The sequence below is a fragment of the Chanodichthys erythropterus genome, chromosome 10, assembly GCF_024489055.1.
Source record: "Chanodichthys erythropterus isolate Z2021 chromosome 10, ASM2448905v1, whole genome shotgun sequence".
Classification (NCBI taxonomy): domain Eukaryota; kingdom Metazoa; phylum Chordata; class Actinopteri; order Cypriniformes; family Xenocyprididae; genus Chanodichthys; species Chanodichthys erythropterus.
Genome location: NC_090230.1, coordinates 5,350,549 through 5,369,463, shown reverse-complemented (window position 1 = coordinate 5,369,463; position 18,915 = coordinate 5,350,549). Strand labels below are relative to the sequence as shown.

Genomic DNA, 18,915 nt, shown 5'->3' with positions numbered 1-18,915 from the left:
GGTTTTAAAATACAAATGTTGCCCTATTCAAATAAATATTTTTTTTTTAATAAAAATGTTGCTATAGTCAAAATAAAATGTTGCCATATTGTTGCCATTAAGGTTTTAAAATAGGCTAAGTGTCACTAATTAAACTAGTATATACAGTTAATTGTCCGCCCCTTGGATGTCTGCATCTCAAGAGATTGCAGAATTCAAGTGACAAATTATGTTTTATAAACAAAGTTTGGGAGAAACACATTCGAACAGTTTTTCTAACCAGCTTGAGAGGAGGAATATATACACAGACGAAAGCCGACTCGCCTATAGTTACTTAGACAGTTTTCTGCATCCTTCCAAGCTCGGAGCCCTCACCCCCCTTGGACAGCACACCAAATACACCAAATTGCATTTATGAAGAAAAGGTTCAGCACCAAGGCTCTATCGCTATTGCCTCAATGGTGTAGTGTCTTTGGGTGAATTAGGACTGTTTGTGATTTGGTCTTAGTAACTTAAGAGTCCTCTTGACTACTCCTAACGTTTCACAGATTTAGGAGCTACTTTTAGCGCTAACATGCTTTGTGAAATACTCTAAGAGCAAAAATTTAGGACTCCTAAAATTAGGACTGACACGCCCATTTTTTTTTAGAGTTTCTCCTAAATCTGCAAGTTAGGAGCTACTTTTAGCCTTAAGATGTTTTGTGAATATGGCCCCAGATCTGCTGGTTACTCCAGATATCCAAATCACATCCTCATTTTGATCCAGCATTTTTTTAAGCAATATCCCAATATTTCCATAAAAATAGGTGGATGGAAACATGGCTATTCTCAGAAAAAAAGATGTCACTACAATGGGACCTATTAAGTACACTGTAGGTACTAATATGCACCTTTTGGGGTAAATAAGGTACAATGGTGTACCTTCTGAAAGGGTACCGTCCAAGTGACAGCTTCTGTACCTATTTTTCCTGAGAGTTATTAGTGCTGTTTCATATTGACTTCAAGCCTTTCAATGCACATTTTCTTCGATTGACATGTTTTTCATGTTCATTCATAGCCTCTTATACAAATTCTCTCCTCTGAGGTTAGTTGGAACGTCATAATATGCTGTAAAAAATTAAAAGTTAAATGCAAGAGACATGCTATGTTGACCCTCGAGGGGCTGTTTGGACAGACCACGATGTTCTCCAGAACTCTGCAGCACTGCCAACACAAGGTGCCCATTCCGATTACACATCTCTTCTGGACAACCCAAATCCAAGAACACCTAGAGCGCCACTCTTGTCTGCTGGTGCCAGCCGCAGCGTCGGCCTCTCTCGTCCCAACTTTCCACTTGACTTCTTCGCCTTTGGACATATTTGTCAGACAAGAGTCCTGTTCACTCTTTACCAGCAAAACTGCCACCTAGGGCAACACTTGAGATTGTAACACCAACCTACTGAGCCAACAGTGAGGAACAAATGATAATGTCAATTCTTTCAGACAAGGTGCTGCTGCAGATTAGGTTGTGGACTGAGTAATAGTTTGTGGATATGGATGGAAGACAGGTGGGATGGATAGACACAATGGTTGCAGAGGGAAAAGCGGGAGACTGTTATTTAGTAAGTGACCTCAAACTGCCATAACTGTTATTCCAATTCACTGGAATCCTAACGGTAGGCTTCTCATACTGTGACTCCTAGAAGAAAATTGAAGTTTTAAGTATAGTTCTTCCACAGGTCACGCAACCCTTTTTTTTTTTTTTTTTCAAAACATTTTGAACTGGGAACAGGGAGTTTTAAACACACGCTGCCAAAAAGAAAGCAGTTTTTGCCTTTACAAAGGTTCTTAGTTTTGGCACAATAATATTTGGTGTAGAGAAATACTACGATTCTGTTCCAACGTAGGCGGCATTTTAAGCAATCGAATCGGCGGCAAGATTAAACAATCCCGATGTAAAGTCTGCTCCATAAGGTAACTCATATTGGCCAAATTCAGAGGTAGTATACAAATCTGTAAAAATATACATTGGTACATACATATCAGTGTAATGTGTAAATATGAAGAATGTTTTTTGTATTAATTTTTCACAGGCACTGTATATATATATATATTTTTACAGCGTAACATATCCATTATGGACAAAGCAATCATATTATGCATTGCGACACATGATGACCAATATGGTGGAAAATGCAGGATAAATATTCATAATAATTATCTCTATTTTTAATTGATATTTATGTATGACAATTATTAAATATACATTTCATATGTATATACATATTATATATGCTTATTCGAGTATCATATTGTTAGCTTAGCAATCAATGGCATAACAAATCTGCCTCATGTGATGAACGCTATTTAATTTGTGAGGCACACAGAGTTGATTTCTACATACAACAATCCAAATCTACTGCTTACACAGTTAGGATGCTGCCTATGTAGGCAGTAAACAACAGCTCACTAGGTTTTGGAACGCAACCCACGTCTGCTTTATGTTCCACTTTGCAAAATGTCAAAAATCCTCTAGCAATTCTCTATTGAATCTAATGTGGCACCTTGTTCAGTATAACATTAAGAGTGACAAACAAATGAGTTATTTTTCGATCCCACTCATTTTGTTTTTCCCTTCACTGTCACTTTAGCTCTGAAATCTATTTCTTTTTTCACTAGCTGTCAGTCAGGTATATAAGGCCAGGCTGATTTCGTGCATATTGCCACAGTCTCATGACTGCAGTTTGTAGTTATGAGAAGAATGTTTCAGATTTCTGCTAAATTCTGTATTTTCATTATCGAGGGTCATACAGGTCGTCGAAAGTAGTTAAACCAACTATTTCGTATGAATTTGTACAATGTGAATTGTACAAAAACTGTTTCGATATAATAGATTCCATTATTAGTAAAGCAGGTTCTAAATGTACAGTATGAAATATTGAACCTATATCATTATCTTGAAAAGTCAATATGATCTATGAGAAGAATTAAAAATAAATCTCAGTACTTCCAGAACAGTGGACCCAAGAGCACTCTGAAAAATCCAATAATACAAAAGGAAATATGTTACACTCTGTTAGAATTAAAGAAAGTAAATCAAATTATCCTCTTTAAGCCCAGTTAAACATCCTCTGCTTTGAATAGTGCCAGCTGAAAACTTTTCACCATATTTCCTGTGGGGCTGTAAAGCTGAATTAGTCCTTAGCTCATGTCTGTTGTTAACCTTAAAGATTTAACTGGAGTTGAATATAAATTGCCACAAAGAGCTTCTCAAACTATAAGCTGATTATTCAGTAAAGCAAACTGCTCAGTTCAATTCATTTTCCTACAAACAAAGGAAATGACATATCTGTTGTTTTATTGGCAGTGAATGGCACCTTCCGGTTCTAGACAGTGGTATAAGATGACGAGCTGTCTTATTTACAATGTTTCAAAGATAAAAGAGTGCATCGGGTAATTCTTTAAGTTAATGTTAGGAGAAGCAAGGTACCATCAAGTTATATAACATCAGTCTCACCCGACTATCCATGTCATAAAGACCAAACTAAGAGCCAATGACGAGGATTAAAGCTTGACAGATGATGCCAGTGAACAACATACAATTTATACAGCATTTATATATTAGTCTAATTTATGCTAGCAACACTGAGTACCTTTTGTACTGTTTGGTTTTAAAAATATATCAATTGGAACAGTTTGCATGCATATTAAATAAACTGTTTTGATGAATTTAAATATTTAAGGTGTAAATGAAGATGTTATTTATGAGAGTACACACTCAATATGGTTTCAAAGGTGAAGGTAAACAAATAATTAAATCTTCATGAGATGAGAGATGCTGTCCATGAACCATCTGTCTTTGAATGAAATGCTTCATTCTCAAATCCTTGGCTCAATGCTGCTTTTCCTTACAAATTGTGTGAGAAAGTTGAGATGTGTTAGCTATTCTACGCATAGCGGACGGGTAATCCATTTGTTTATAATTGTCTTTTCGGTTTTGACAGGGCTAAATTAATTACCGTTTGATCTGAATGTGGAACATAATTAGAACCCTCTTAAAGCTGCAGCCAACCCTCACATCCCTTCTGCCAAAACGGATCATCCCGCACTGTAATTAAACTTCAGCTCATCTGTCAGAGAGTTGAGCTTTTCTTTACTAGAAGAAAAGAAGCAGCAGGTACACTACATTATTTTTTTTTTTTTTTTTTTTTTTTTTTTTTTTGTAAAATGCTTAGAAATTCTTCAGTGGTCAATGTTACATTTCTGAGTGATAAAGGATACTCAACAGAATTAACATAAATCAAATCATACAATTGCACTACGTTAACTAAGCTGTCTAAACAAGCAGGAATGTTAAAGATATTTTCTCATCGTTCCTGGTCAGTAATTGGCAGCAAACAGCTTATGGGAAACCATGCAAGACGTTTCCACCAAGCGTGCCTTGTAGTGAATCTCTGCTGTCGCACAGATGGGCAACTCTCAAAGCCGCCTCTATCCACCAACTGACAAGGTTCTGTGCAAGTTAAATGAAACTTGCTGATCCAAGAAAGTCTCTCGAGTGACCAGCTCAGTGATCAGCTCAGTTTCACTTGAGTTCCTCACGTCTTTCTTCTGTAATTAGTAACATCGATCAAATTACCATTTTGAATACTGGTAAATTAGTGTCATACACTCTTAAAAATAAAGGTTCCAAAAAGCCATAGAAGAACTTCTTTCAGAAAGTCTTTCAGAGAACAGCTCTTAAAAGAACCATTTTTCTTAAGTTGAAACACTTTTCAATAATCTAAGGTTATTATCCACTATAAAAAACCTTTTGTGCAATTAAAAGGTTCCATGAATGTTAAAGGTTCTTCTTGGTACCATAGATGCCAGATGCTAGATGCCAATAAATCACCTTTATTTTTAAGAGTGGAGAATGGGGAAATCATAAAAGGTTCAAACATTTTGTTTCTTTGTCTGCTTTGCTGCTATGTCTGTCTTGAAACCTTTATCTCAGAAATGTTTTTGCTATGTGTTTTGATCCAGACTGAACTTACAGGAGAAAGGACATGGTTAGTAGATGTTTTGGAGGTCTCTACTACAGCATATCCCCTATGCGCTCCATGAAATAAGGCAGCAAGACCTGCCACTCTTTTTTGCTTGAACACAAAGGGCCTGTTGGGGCTACACGCATCCACTAATAAAAAAAAAATTAGACTGAACCCGATGTTCTCCCAATTCTGTTCACCTTCATGATGTGTATGAACCTGTATGACTTCCACAGAACACACAAAAAGAGGGGGTTTATAATAATCCCCAAGCTGTTCTTTTCCATAAAATTAAAGCATATTGTGACACATACAATTTGCTTTCATTTACAATAGAATATGTGGTGGGTTCACTGCCTCCACAGACCAGAGCCAATGATTTGCTCTGGTTTTCTCAGATTTTGTAACTGAACGTAGCTAATCTAGAGATGCACACTACTCAACTTTTTATGACATCTCACCATTTTGAACTGAAATATGCAATTGTGATTCATGCAATTCATAACTGAATGTGATGAGACAAGACATGTTTGCGTTTTCGACAGTGGTGTAATGTAAAGAAGAAATAATACTTTGTTTCAGTACTGAAGTTTTTTTTGGGAGAATCTGTACTTTACTTGAGTTTTTATATTTCTGTCAACTTTTACTTTTACTTCACTACATTACCTAAATAAAATGTATACTTTTACTCTGATACATTTTCCCAAAGCATTTTTGTTACTTACTACAAAATAAATTCAGAAAACTATCACTGATGCCTCGTAGAGTTTGTTTTGACACGTGACGTGAGGCTGCGCGCTGCACAGAGAGGGACACTTCAAAAACGGATTTAAAACGGACAACAAAACGTTATACAGTGTACACTACAGTACATGTTTTCATATCATTATAAAGTAATTTGTTTGTTGACAAGATGCTGCATTAATGGAGAACTGTATCATGTTTGCCGTCGAGGCTGAGAAGATGCTAACATTAGTAGTACCTCAAGCAGTTAAAACAATGTGACAAAAACACCAACTGTTTAATGTCACGATTGTTACTGTTCATTTGCATTAGTTTATATTCATCTGTTCGCTGTTATGCATTCATCATGCAGCGACAGAAACATAACAAATCAGAAATTTATTCGATTTCAGTTATTTTTCTATCTGCACTGTAACACATATTTTGATTAGATAATCATTAAGTTTTCTAAAACAGAGGCAAATAATGTGTTCAAGTATACATATAATAGACCCATGCTATGCCTTTGTGTGTAAAGATGGTAATTTTTAAGCATGACTGTTTGGATTTATATGAAATGGTAACACTACAATAAGAGTCCATTTGTAACATTAAATAGGGCCTAAGTTTAATAAAAGTATTGTTCATTGTCAATTTCAACATTTACATTTTAACATTTTAAAGTTGTCTCTTACATTAGTTATAATGCACTATGAATTAACATGAACAATCAATGTATTATTAATATATTTGTATTTTTTGTATTTAAAAATTACAATTAAATTGTGGCCATTTTTTTAATTCAAAGAAACAAAATGTAAGAGTTAAAATTGAACACAATCTTGCTGCTCATGTGTATAGAACTTTTTTTTTTTTTTGCTCCTTTTGTATTTACATTTACTTGTATATTCCAATACTTAAGTATGTTTAATATAAAAAATAAATAAATAAATACGTTTTGTACTTAAGTACAAAAAATATCACATACTTTAAAATTTTACTTAAGTAACATTATAAACAGTGACTTTAACTTATACCAAACTTTTACTCAAGTATAGACTGAGTACTTTATACACCACTGGTTTTCGACATATTACATACGAATAAGACTGAATGTGTGCACATTTTAAAATATTATTTGCAAATAGTTTAAATTGATTACTTAACTAGTATATAACTAGTACATGACTTCTTTTTCCATGTTTATTTATTTATTCCCTTAAATCCTTTAATTATTTAATTCCTTTATTATTATTATTATTATTGTTATTTATTAAGTAATACAGAAGCATGTGACAGTCAAAACAAACGGGACGAGGTGGTGAATGTAACAATATGACTATATTGCATTTCTAAATGAAGAAATAAAAAAGCTTTGTGTGAAAAACAGATTGAAGTCATTGACAATCTTCCCCTTCAGCTGTAGCCCTGCAACACATGGGACCAGATTTACTAACAGCTTGCTGAAAAAACTACTGTCAGGATTTACTAAAGACACGCAGTGAAAAATTTCAGATGAAAAGGCATTATTTTTGTGGCTGACCTTTGTATATGCATTTGTAGGAGTTTCCCTTTTAGACACAATATTTATGAAAGGAGAGTATTTAAATGAATCATGCAACATGATTTACTAAGGTTTGCCCAATTCAATTTACTGGTATTTGCACCATTTTCTAGTGATGCAACAACACTCATGGAAAAAATATATGTTTTTGTTTGGTTGGTAATGTATTTGCATTGCGTATGTTTCTCTTTGCGAGACACTAGTAACTTATGTGTAATGAATTCATCAAGCGCACTATCGCATGGAAAGAAAGACAGCACTCTTGGAAAACTAACTAAGGTGTGTGGGCACCCACTGGCAGAAACATAAATCGGCACATCACTTCACACAAACTAAAAGAAAATGTACCACTTTGCATCTATATCACTCTCACAGTGCAACCCCTCCACACTAATGTGTCACACTTGAAAATCGTCAGTAACCTCAATGTGAAGCAAAGAACAACTTATTACCAATAGCTAATCTGCCTGTAGCAAACTGAAGTGATCTCCACTAAATAACCAGCACTCAAGTACCTTTGGTTAGCATTCTATAGTCTTCTGATGTGAGAGCGATAGATCATTCAGACAAATTATTCCTTCTCATGTTGAGGTAATGGCAATACAAATTAATCAGTTGCACTCGATGTGATAAATGTCAACGAAGTCTGCGGGGAGCTGGAGTATCTATTGATTGGAGAGAAGAAATTATTTCATTAATTACTGGTATGTATATCATTGACGCTTCCTAAATGAGAAAAAAAGATCTGCGCTTATAATGATTTATGGCAGCTCGCCCAGCGGGACTCTCTCATTTAACGAGCTCCGAGACGAGCCAATGGCAGACGTGCTTTATGACATCAACCGAGGATTTTTCCAGGCTTCATGCTGAGCAACTTCACAGACAGGCATTGAACATGAGATAAGAGAGAGCACTGGGAGTAACTTAAAGCTCATCCTCAACTGCCAATATAGCAAACTAATGTGATTATGAAGTTCGGAATTAAGATTAGCAGAATGGCTGATGAGATGCCACATCTAAAAATACCTGTCTAGTGGGATGTGTTGAAGAAATGAGTGGTGTCATGATATTCCATCACAAATGGAATCGGTACGTGTTTGTGTATGAAGATGCCTCCTGGTTTCAGACCTGCTACCAAGGTGACATGTCACATCTAATTGATCCAGAACAAATTCAAATGAGCTTTAGAGGAAATCAAGCAAATATTTACTAAATATGCTACTTATATATGAGTAGAAAGTGATTCATAAGCACCATAAATACCATGTACATGGATATGACAATGTTGATATGTTTGGTCTTGGCGGAAAAGATCTGCTGTGCTGCTGATATTGCTGCTGCTGCTGCAGCTGCAGAGCAAGTACGGGACTTGATACTGCCAATGCATACATGGCATGCTGCTGTGAGCAAGTAAGAAATGCTGCTGCTGTTCAATATAGCATACATGAATTACCCGTAAGAGATCTATACAGGTGGAGATGGACAAGATGGAGGGTTTCTGAAAGGGTGCCACAACTGCTACAGCAAATGCTGACCAAGTATTTGAAGGTTGAGAGTGAGCACATAGGTTACTGATACAGCAGGACCCAATCAGCTATACCCTATAGAGAATGATGTGATTGCAAGCACATTGAGTTAAGGACCTATCAGCCTGCACCATCTAGAGCAGGGGTGGCTAACCCTGGTCCTGGAGAGCCACAGTCCTGCAGAGTTCAGCTCCAACCCTAATCAAACTCACCTGAACAAGCTAATCAAGGTTTGAAAGGTCGCAGGAAAGCTATAGGCAGGTGAGATTTTATCAGGGTTGGAGCTAAACTCTGCAGGACTGAGGCTCCCCAGGACCAGAGTTCATCACCCCTGATCTAGAGTTTCATAACAGAGCTTTATATAAATACTATGTTTTTTTTTTTTTTTTGTACAATAAAATCTGCTATGCTTGTGTTTCATGAATGAGGCCCATTGAGAGTAACATACAGTATAATTTACACATTTCCAGGTAATGCCTTATAACTTCAGCCAATATAATGTTAATCATCTGTATCATTTATCAAACTCATTACCTGAACTAATACAAGATCCTTTCAAAATAAATTCTCCAATAGAACAAATTTTATATTAAATAAGAAAAAGTTGCAATTTGGCAAAGCTGCAGTCAGGTTTTTGGCAGGCTCAGGCATACACATGCAGCCAATATTGATAAATAGGCTGGGATTTCTCACATTGAAAATAAGCCAACCCTGAAGGGAGGAGTAGCCAATCATCAGCCAAAGGCTGATAAGAAGAGGAGAGCAAAGAGGTTATCAGAGCAGAATGACCTCCAGGTGGGCCGAGTCTTCCATCAGTGCGTGCCGCCATGCCAGGCCCTTCCTCCCCTGGCACTATTGTCCTAACAAGTTTGGTGGGTGGCCTAAACACTCTGTTTATAGAGCGCTTTGGTATCTGTTGATCATTTAATGCAATAAAAGGTCCTTATGTGGAAAAATAAAAGCTTTTATGAAATATACTCACAAAAAAGTACTGTGAAAATACCTTGATGATATCAGTTGACAATATCATGTTACTCAATAGCCATGTTTCCATCTACCTATTTTTATGCACATTTTGAGATATCCGATAAAAAAATAAAAATAAATAAAAAATTAAAAAAAACGCTGAATGGAAATGCCAAGATGCTCATAAATTCTAAAAATGTGCATTAAAAAAATGTATGCGCTCATTTGAGGTGGATGACTTCTAACCAGTGGGCCAACTTCCTCGCACAGCATCTCAGATGTTGGTTTGATCTTTCTGAAATGCCTGAGCCAAAGCTTGTCATCAGAATGATTTGTTTTAATTCCTTCCCAGAAGCGTCTCAGACAATTGTGTTTACAAACACCAGGCATCCGAACGCAAGAGAACATGACAGCGTTTATTGCGATTCTTCTGCGCTCTGAGATGCAAGTCATTTATGATGTAGGATAAAAAAGAGCCACAGTGGCTTCCCCAATTACAGCAACTTCCATTTTTATTACAGATTTTTGGCCAATTTCCCAGGAAAGTGCCTATTTTGTTTTCTTGAACACATAGAATGAAAATGGTGCTTTATTGGCAAATGTTTTATGTTATATTCCAATTTTGCTCTTAAGTTAAATTCGCAAATTTGGATTGAAACATAGCTAATGACTATCATTTTGATGTACATGGTATTTACCTTGCCACTGAGGTGATCTGGATGGTTGTCAGGGATTTGCTATAATCCACCTTCAAGTCTCTATGGTCTATTGATTTACATATACAGTGTGATAAACCATTAATTACGATTACAGTAATACTAGGAAGAAGTGCGATTTTAAGGCTTGCTTCTCACTGGTTAAAAATCTGTGCTGAAGAATTCCTGGGTTTGTAGGTTATGGCTTCTGTGAGAAACGAGTCCCACAGCACTGATATTTTTAGACTTCTGTCACTGTGGCTGTTGTCACTTTTGTGTTGGTGGCCTAAGAGTGAGTGATAGCAAACATATACTGTATTTACTAGAGCTCAAGGCAGCAAACCTTCTGGGCCACTGAACCAGCGACACGTCAGAGAAATCAATAGTCACTTACAGACTATGGAGAATCATTATGACAAGAAGTGTCATTTTTCAACCCGAATCATTAGTCATTGTTTTAATGGAGAAACACTAATGTTGCTGTACTTTAATTGATAATTGCTTCAATGCTATGCTAGCAAAAAAACAATGCTGTAATAAAGTCAACATGAAATACATTTGCAACCCATTTCACTTCAGTAATGTGAGGCATTTACATTTTTTTTTTTTTTTTTTTTACCATAATATGCACAATAAATTATGGGAATCATTACCATATCAGAATAAAAGAAAAAATAATAATAATAATAATAATAATAATTGCAGCTTTATATCTTACAATGTCAGTTTAAATCTTAAAATGCGACTTTGAAGATTACTTTATATCTCGCAGTTGCAAATTTATCTCCTAACTGTGACATTTCTCACAATTTCAACTTTATTTCTTGCAATGCGACTTTATACCTAACAATGTGACTTTAGTTCTGTTTATGCGACACCGTCTTTGTGGGTTTAAAAGTGCAAGTTTCTGAAAACAATACCGTTATCATCTCCGTGTGAACTACAAAAGTGAATTTGTGAAAACGATGACATCATACACATTTGTATTACTTGTTCGGTATATAGGTGCATAGTATTTATTTACAAAGTGACATCGCCAACTACTGGCCTGGCATGAATAATACAGTGTTTCTAGCCGTTTTTGTGGATCTATGTGAATGGAGATTGTTTTGACAGTGTTGGCGTCTGTACAAAATAATGCAAAGGAAAAACTTTTTTGTGAAGTATAATTGCCATGACCATGTCCTGAAATGTACTTCCCCTCATTTTCCTGCTAAATACAAACAATAAACCAACTAAAGCAATGGCATTTCATAAGCTCCAATAAAACCAAATAATATTTGGGGCCTGTAGCTTCACAAGCATTTTGAGTCAAAATGTATTGAGGTGGAGAATGGAGAATCGCTTGTATGCCTCATGAATTGTGTCAGAGTGCATTGCCCTCCTCACATCAACTCTCATCACCGCAGCTCTCATCACACTCTGAAAAAGCTCGCAGCCAACAGGGATGCTTTGTGAAATCCCAGCCCTGGAGCATATAAAAACAGCCAGAGACTCAGAGCAAGTGTGAGGCCACAGGGAAATAAGCAAACACTTTTCTGAAAGGATGCAGGTGGCTAGCGGGCCACAACATGGGCTTTAAATTTGTTTCTTAATGCTCACAACTGAGGGTCTGTGACACAGGCCGTCTGCCGTTATGTCCCATGTGTATGGGTGTATTTCCGTAAATACTTTCTAAACAGTCTATGTAGGGCAAAAAGTCAAGCTCTTAGAACAGATCTCTGAGGTCTACTGAAACCTCTCTAGCCATTATCTGTGTGGTAGGAAGCTAAAGGAAAGTGACATAAATAATGCAACTCATGTCCTTTACTATAAAAATTATTAATGTAACAACACATGAGCAACTATTAAATCTTTGTCTACATATTGTGAGCTCTTGTAGTGCATAGGGCACATCGGTCCATTTTTAGTTTTTGCAAAAAGTGTAAATGGCTGTGAACACTTCATGTAAACTCACCAATGTCTCATGTGAATAATCCCTCAATGTCCATTTATTTCAACAGTTTAGGACTTTAAATACTGTAAAGATCTAACACAATCTCATAGCAATTCATATCTATTTTAAGTTTTGGTAAAGTGGTGGCTAATTCGTAAGAATTTGCAAGATCTCATCCATACATTTTTTCATCTGCTTATGCCCCACTGTTGGTTATGTCACATAAAGGGGTGGTTCATTGCGATTTCACTTTTTTAACTTTAGTTAGTGTGTAATGTTGCTGCTTGAGCATAAAAGTATCTGCAAAGTTACAGTGCTGAAAGTTCAATGCAAACGGATATATTGTCTTTTAAAATTATGGCAATTTAATGCCTACAAAAACCACTGGTTTGGACTACATCGAGCTTCTTCCCAGGTTGGTGACATCATAAACCTTGCAATTAACATAAACCCTTCCCCCGGTAACAAGCAAAACAGTGGGCGAGGCCATGTCAGGGAAAGTGGAAGAGTTGTCTACACCTAGATAGCTGAACCCATCATAATATGTGATATTGTGATATTGTGATATTGTCTACACTGAAATCTACACGAGTTCAATGCTGGATTTGCACTAAGGCTATTACTGAAAGATGAAGCAGTTCCCACTTTAAAAGCAGAAGCTGCTGTTTATGGGCCCGGACCTGTTAGTACGTTTTATTGTTTGTACATGTCTTTTAAATGTATTATGTTGCTATTTTTTGGTTGCATCAAGGATGTAAACAAAGACCAACATGTTTTTGCTTCGCTAGCCAGTTAGCTAAATTCTATTGCATACTTCAACAAACACCAACAAACTTCTATGTTCATAGACAAACAGTTGTTCATGTTATAAATTAAACAATACCTTTACAAAAATGCTACTACTCAGTCATGTTTTTGGCTACTACAGTAAAGCTTTAATCAGGATAAAACTGTATATTGAAAGCTAACAAACAGCAGTAACATTTACAAGTGACACCATATCTAAACATTTTGACAAGTACAAAAGGAAATACTTACCATTCAAAAACGTAATTTAAAAGCCGTGCTTGCAGAGGTTCTGCTTGACCCTCTTCATCATTACTGCTATCTGGGTCTGATTCGGGCTCAATTTGATACGGCAATATGGAGTACCTCAGGAATGATGTGTTTTTGTAGGCCAACCCGGAAGTTAGTGGTGCACGGGTTCCCTCGATAGAAAGCCTATCCATTTTTCCCATAGACTTTTGGAAAATCGCAAAAAATAAGCTCTGTGTTTAACAAAGGGTTATGACACTTACACGTTTTGTCTATCAAGATAATCTTTACAAGTTAACACAGCATTTATAGATTTTGAAGCCTAAATAAAGTTGTCAGATATAAAAGGCTAACAGTAGGCTATAAACGGACTACGTTTTAGCAAAAACCCATTCAAAAAACCCATAGACTTTATGACAATGGAACCGGAAGTCCTTAAATGCTAACTCGCTTCTGGGTTTTGCCTACAAAAACACGTCATCCCTGAGGTACTCTATAGATGCCACTATTTACATTTCCACACGTAACAACTAATGGTAAGGGGCGTGGCGTTTCCGGACACTTCAGTGAATCACAATACACTGGGCCAGCTAACCAATCTGAGTCCACTGCTATTTCGGCGGGAGTGGTATCATAGAACCAAAAAGTCAAACCAGCTGTTCAAATAACAATAGAAACAGCTGTGTAGAATAAAGGTAAAATATATGAAAAATACAGCATTTTTTTTTTTTTTTTTAAACGAAGCATTAAGACATGTTAAACTGCGCCCAATGAACCACCCATTTAACATACAGGGTACCCCTTTAGCGTAATTTTTCGAATTGCAGGTTATGCATCAGATCAAGACGCAGTCAACTCTTTGCATTTGTAAAAGTAGAAATTATTTTTAAAATATTTCTACTGTCAAGACACCAAAGTACAAATGTTTAGGGGTGGGGTTATGGGTTTTCCTAATAATTGTACGTTTTTGTACAATTCACATTGTACGAATTTATACAAAATTGCCACCTCATAACATTTTTCATTAAATTTTCCTGTGAGATCAGGTAAAGTGGATTTGGGTCAGTAAACAGCCTTATGTCAAGATACCAAATTACAACTGGACATGGAATAGTTCTGAAAATTCTGCCAGAATTTGGGGTGCAAATGTTATTTACCACAGAAAATAATTAACTTTAAAAAAAATAATAAAATCCTAGTTACAGTAACACATTCGTTTGGCACAATGGAAGTCAACTGGACAGCGCACTTCTTTCTTGTATTATGCTGTATAAATTGTCATTAATAGTAGGAATACTGTTCTAAGTGGTATCATTTTTAGTTAATTATTGAGTTATGTTTAGTTAATTGTTATGTAATAAGTAATTTTTCAGTGTGCAGGGTACACCATTGCTTTCAGTTGTTTGCCTTATGTGTCAGATCACAACACATTCAATTATTTGCATTTGTAAAAGTAGAAATTATTTTATAAATATTTTTGTTTTCATATTTTGGAGCACTTAACCCCACTCCTACCCACTTCTCAACAATATAAAACACAAATAAAATAAAAGTACAGTCACGGGTATTTATTGCAAAAACGACTTTAGCATGATGCAGTCAGTCACATGAGAGCCAGTGCCATTTCACAATCAAAGCCGATCAGTCTCTTCTTCTGGTGGCATTTTTAAATGTGTGCACAGGATCTATGGCGGATGGACACGATGATTGCTTTTGGGTCTGTTCTTCACACAAATGGCCTCGGAAAACTTGGAATATTTGTACTGTTTGAATAAATTGTGTCTGTAGTCATATCTGCCTGTTATATCCTGTGTTTTATATTATATAATATACAAATGGGTAGGTTTAGGGGTGGTGTTGGGTTACATACACAAACATGTCTAAACTGTGTAAATAAAATTGATGTAAATAAAATTATGCTGGCTGATTAAATTGAAAAATCACACCCCAACAATACTGGCAAAAGTATAACCCAATGACATGACAATAAAATGCCTATGCCCGTTGTGACAAAGGTAAAGACTTCTCGTCGAAAGCAATGACATACCGTGCATGTCGAAAAAGGGTTATCCTGTGCATTAAAATGTGACGCCTAGGGGTCATAACCGAGCATCAATATGTGATGAGTTGCGAGTGAGAATGTGCTGAATAAGCAGGTAAGCGCACTAATGTAATTTTGAACATGTATAAAGTCTTGTACATATACTTTTGAAACTAATTATTGTGTTGCCCCATTTTCTTCGATTCTCAGTGTCTTACTGTAACCACCATCTTTGCTTGTGTTTACAAATTGAGCGACAATTCAAAATTATTGACAGCAAGCCACAAATAGACCTTGTACTGAACCTGGAACATTCATTTACGTTCCTCCACCCATATTTGATGTTTAGCGATCTTAAACTACCTATGTATAAGACCAACAGAGAACCTTGGTAAACAGAGCAAAACATTATGAAGAAGAATGAGGTTTGTATTATCCTAGTAGACCGGTGGGATGTCATTAGCTATGTTTATCTCTGATGCAGAACATAGATAAGGCTGAATAATCCTCTCACATCATTACAGGCAACTGTATAGACTGCTACTATTTTAATTGCTGTATCAGTAATCACACTCTTCAGAACCAAGGGGCGGGACACAATTATTACTTCATATGCCATATTTGGACACATTTACGTTTTGCAAGTAGATAATTTAAGCCCCTACAAGGATTGATTCTGATTAATTAGACTGGGGATTGTACATATTCTCATTTGTGGTTTATTGTACATTCCAAATAATTTGTTTTCAGACATTTTACTCATTTTACTCTTTTAGCTCACATTGTAACTGCCAAAATGCATGCCTTCAGATAATCTGTCTGTAATTTCCTAATGTTGGTGGGAACAGAGACACAAAAAGAACATTTCTTTCAATGCAGGCATGAACTACCTAGGTGGGTAACCTAACACAGCACCAGGTATCTTGTATCTATGGAATCTATAGAGTGATCTGCCTCAAGCAAGCAGATTTTAAATTCCCAAATCCATTTGAATTAGCAAGCCTCTCCACTTCACTGTAATGTTTTAACATTAAGCCTAAGAAGCAGCATGGGAGGGAAGAACACAGGGAAATGTTAATTTTGTACTCTACTGAATTTTATTTTATTGCTATTTTTATTATATGGCATTTGTCTTCTATCAAAATTAATAGTTATAATATAATATATAGCCTATAGCAAGAATGCCAACAAATAACCTGAAATTGAAAGCGAATTAGGATACACACATATATCTTTTATTATTAAATATTAATAACATTTCAATAATAAAATAAGTATCACATACGAATAGAATATATTGATGCGATGGCAATATTGCATCAAGCAAACATGCCAATACAGATCTTTGAAATTGAAATATAAAAGAGAGAGTAAGCCAAAGAAAGAACCTGTTAAAAGGCCACTCTGTGTGTGTGAATAGTCGATGCCTCATCGATTCATTGATTATGACTAACAACCTGCTCTGGCTACACAAATGATTGTAAAACGCATAACATGCTTTTACACATTAACAAGTGCCATTGTGCAGTTTTATGTGGAGCGCTGTTTTAAAGCGTTATGCGCTGTTGTAAATGAGCTATCATCTAATAATGCGGGGTGAAATGACATGAAAGCATGACGCAGGGACTCATTCCAGCACATGAGGTATTGGGCACTTCAGTTCAGACTCACCTGGAACAGTCGCAGTATATTTGCGACCATGATGGACACTGAACTCGCCGAAGCCCCTATGACTCCAACCACCTTTTCGGGCTTGACAAACACCGGGGGCTCTCCGTTCGTACACCTCACATCCGACGTGTCTTTCTGAATGAGAGCTTGCACAAAAGTAAGCGACTGCTCCAAAGCGTACGTGTCTCGCGAACATGTGTCTAAAACCCGAGCACCTAAAGTGATGTTGGGCAAAAGCTCGTCGTCACTGTTGATTTGGTCCAAGGCATAAAGCATCGCCTCCAACCGGTGTATCCCGTTCTCCTTCTTGATATCTCCACACGGTTCCCCGGAGACCCCACGGGCATGGACCGGGAAAAGGCCACCCAGGGTCAAATCCCCCTCGATTCTGATGGAATGAGGAGCGTAAATTTCCTGCGAAAGTGTCACATCCACAAGCGCTTGAATTATCCAAAATACCCGCCATGGAAAGCAAGCCATGGTCTCCTTGTCGTTAGGAAACAAAAAAGGCACTTTTCACAGTATTTACAGGTAAGGAACAAGAGATTTGATCTCAATAACGTCCACAGACCTTATCAAAGTAAGACTGATGTGGGAATACGTTGAGGTTTTCTCCAAAAACACCGCGCAATAAGGATGCGTTATTCATTGGGAAAGTGCGCATCGTATGGCGACGCTTGTTGCTTAGATATTCTGCATAATTTCTTTTAATAAAGAAAAAGACAGAAAAGCAGAGTAAAATACACACAGTACCTTTCTATACTGATTTGTCCTTAAATCAGACACACTTCCACGCAAAACGGATTAAAGTGCAGCGATATTCGACTAAAAAGCGTCCAATCCACGCTGATGTCATAACGCCACTGTAAAACCATCGCGACTGAGTTGTAATCTTTGTTACTGTTTAAAAAAAATTAAGGCGGCAAAAAGTTTTCGTTCAGAATAACGCGTCGCGTATAACGGTCAGAGAAAAATGTTGCTGAAAATCGATGTCAGGTGAGATATCCTTAACATCCTCCCGTCGCGGACTTCGCTGATGCTCTTCGTTTGGAGCAGGTTCTGCTTATTACATTTGAGAGAAATAAAGAAAGCTTAGGCGATAATACGTCTTTTGGTCTTGCAAAAATCCTCACAAGAGGCAAGAAGACAGCCCGTGTGTCTCCTCCTCTCTCTTTCGCTCTCCCTCTCTCTTTCTCTCTCCACCCAGAATCAAATATGGATCTGTCAAATGACTCAACGCACGATCGATGTCGTGTTACTCATCCTGGTCAGCCCTCAAAGAAAATACGCTCCTGCATGTGACGCGAATAATAAAGCGATGTAGTCATTAAAGACAGCGATTAATCGTTAAGAAGCAATGTTGCAGTGGAGGTTTCCAACATAAGTTTCCAACCTCCATTCAAAAGCTCACGGTAGTTTAATGTAGGTTTAACGTTAAGACATTCACTGTAAAATCTGCGTTATAAACAAAGGATTCCCAAACGTTTAACCATATTTGAGTTAACTCCTCATTCATTCTGCACGACATTAGGTCATTGATGTGGGTTAATATCAGCTCTAGAGACTCACTTTTTTTTTTCCCTGTTGAATGCAGCGACTGTGGCTGACAGAGGAAATGAATTCTGTCAACATCAATTCATGATTTTACCCCCCACTAGTGATGCGCTCTCTCTCTCTCTCTCTCTCTCTCTCTCTCTCTCTGTCTCTCTCTCTCTCTGCTCTGTCTTTGTTCTGGTTGAATCCTAAAAAGATGGATTTATGCAAGCTTCCCAT

General features: G+C 36.8%; 1 protein-coding gene across 1 annotated transcript in view; it reads right to left on the bottom strand.

Moving 5' to 3' along the window:
• The window catches only part of grm7 (glutamate metabotropic receptor 7), a 253,251-nt gene extending 235,629 nt beyond the window's left edge, over positions 1-17,622 (bottom strand). The window contains exon 1 of the mRNA XM_067398520.1: positions 17,143-17,622. Coding sequence (XP_067254621.1) covers positions 17,143-17,622 — 480 coding nt within the window. The remainder of the gene's footprint in view (positions 1-17,142) is intronic.
• Between the last annotated feature and the right edge of the window lie 1,293 nt (positions 17,623-18,915).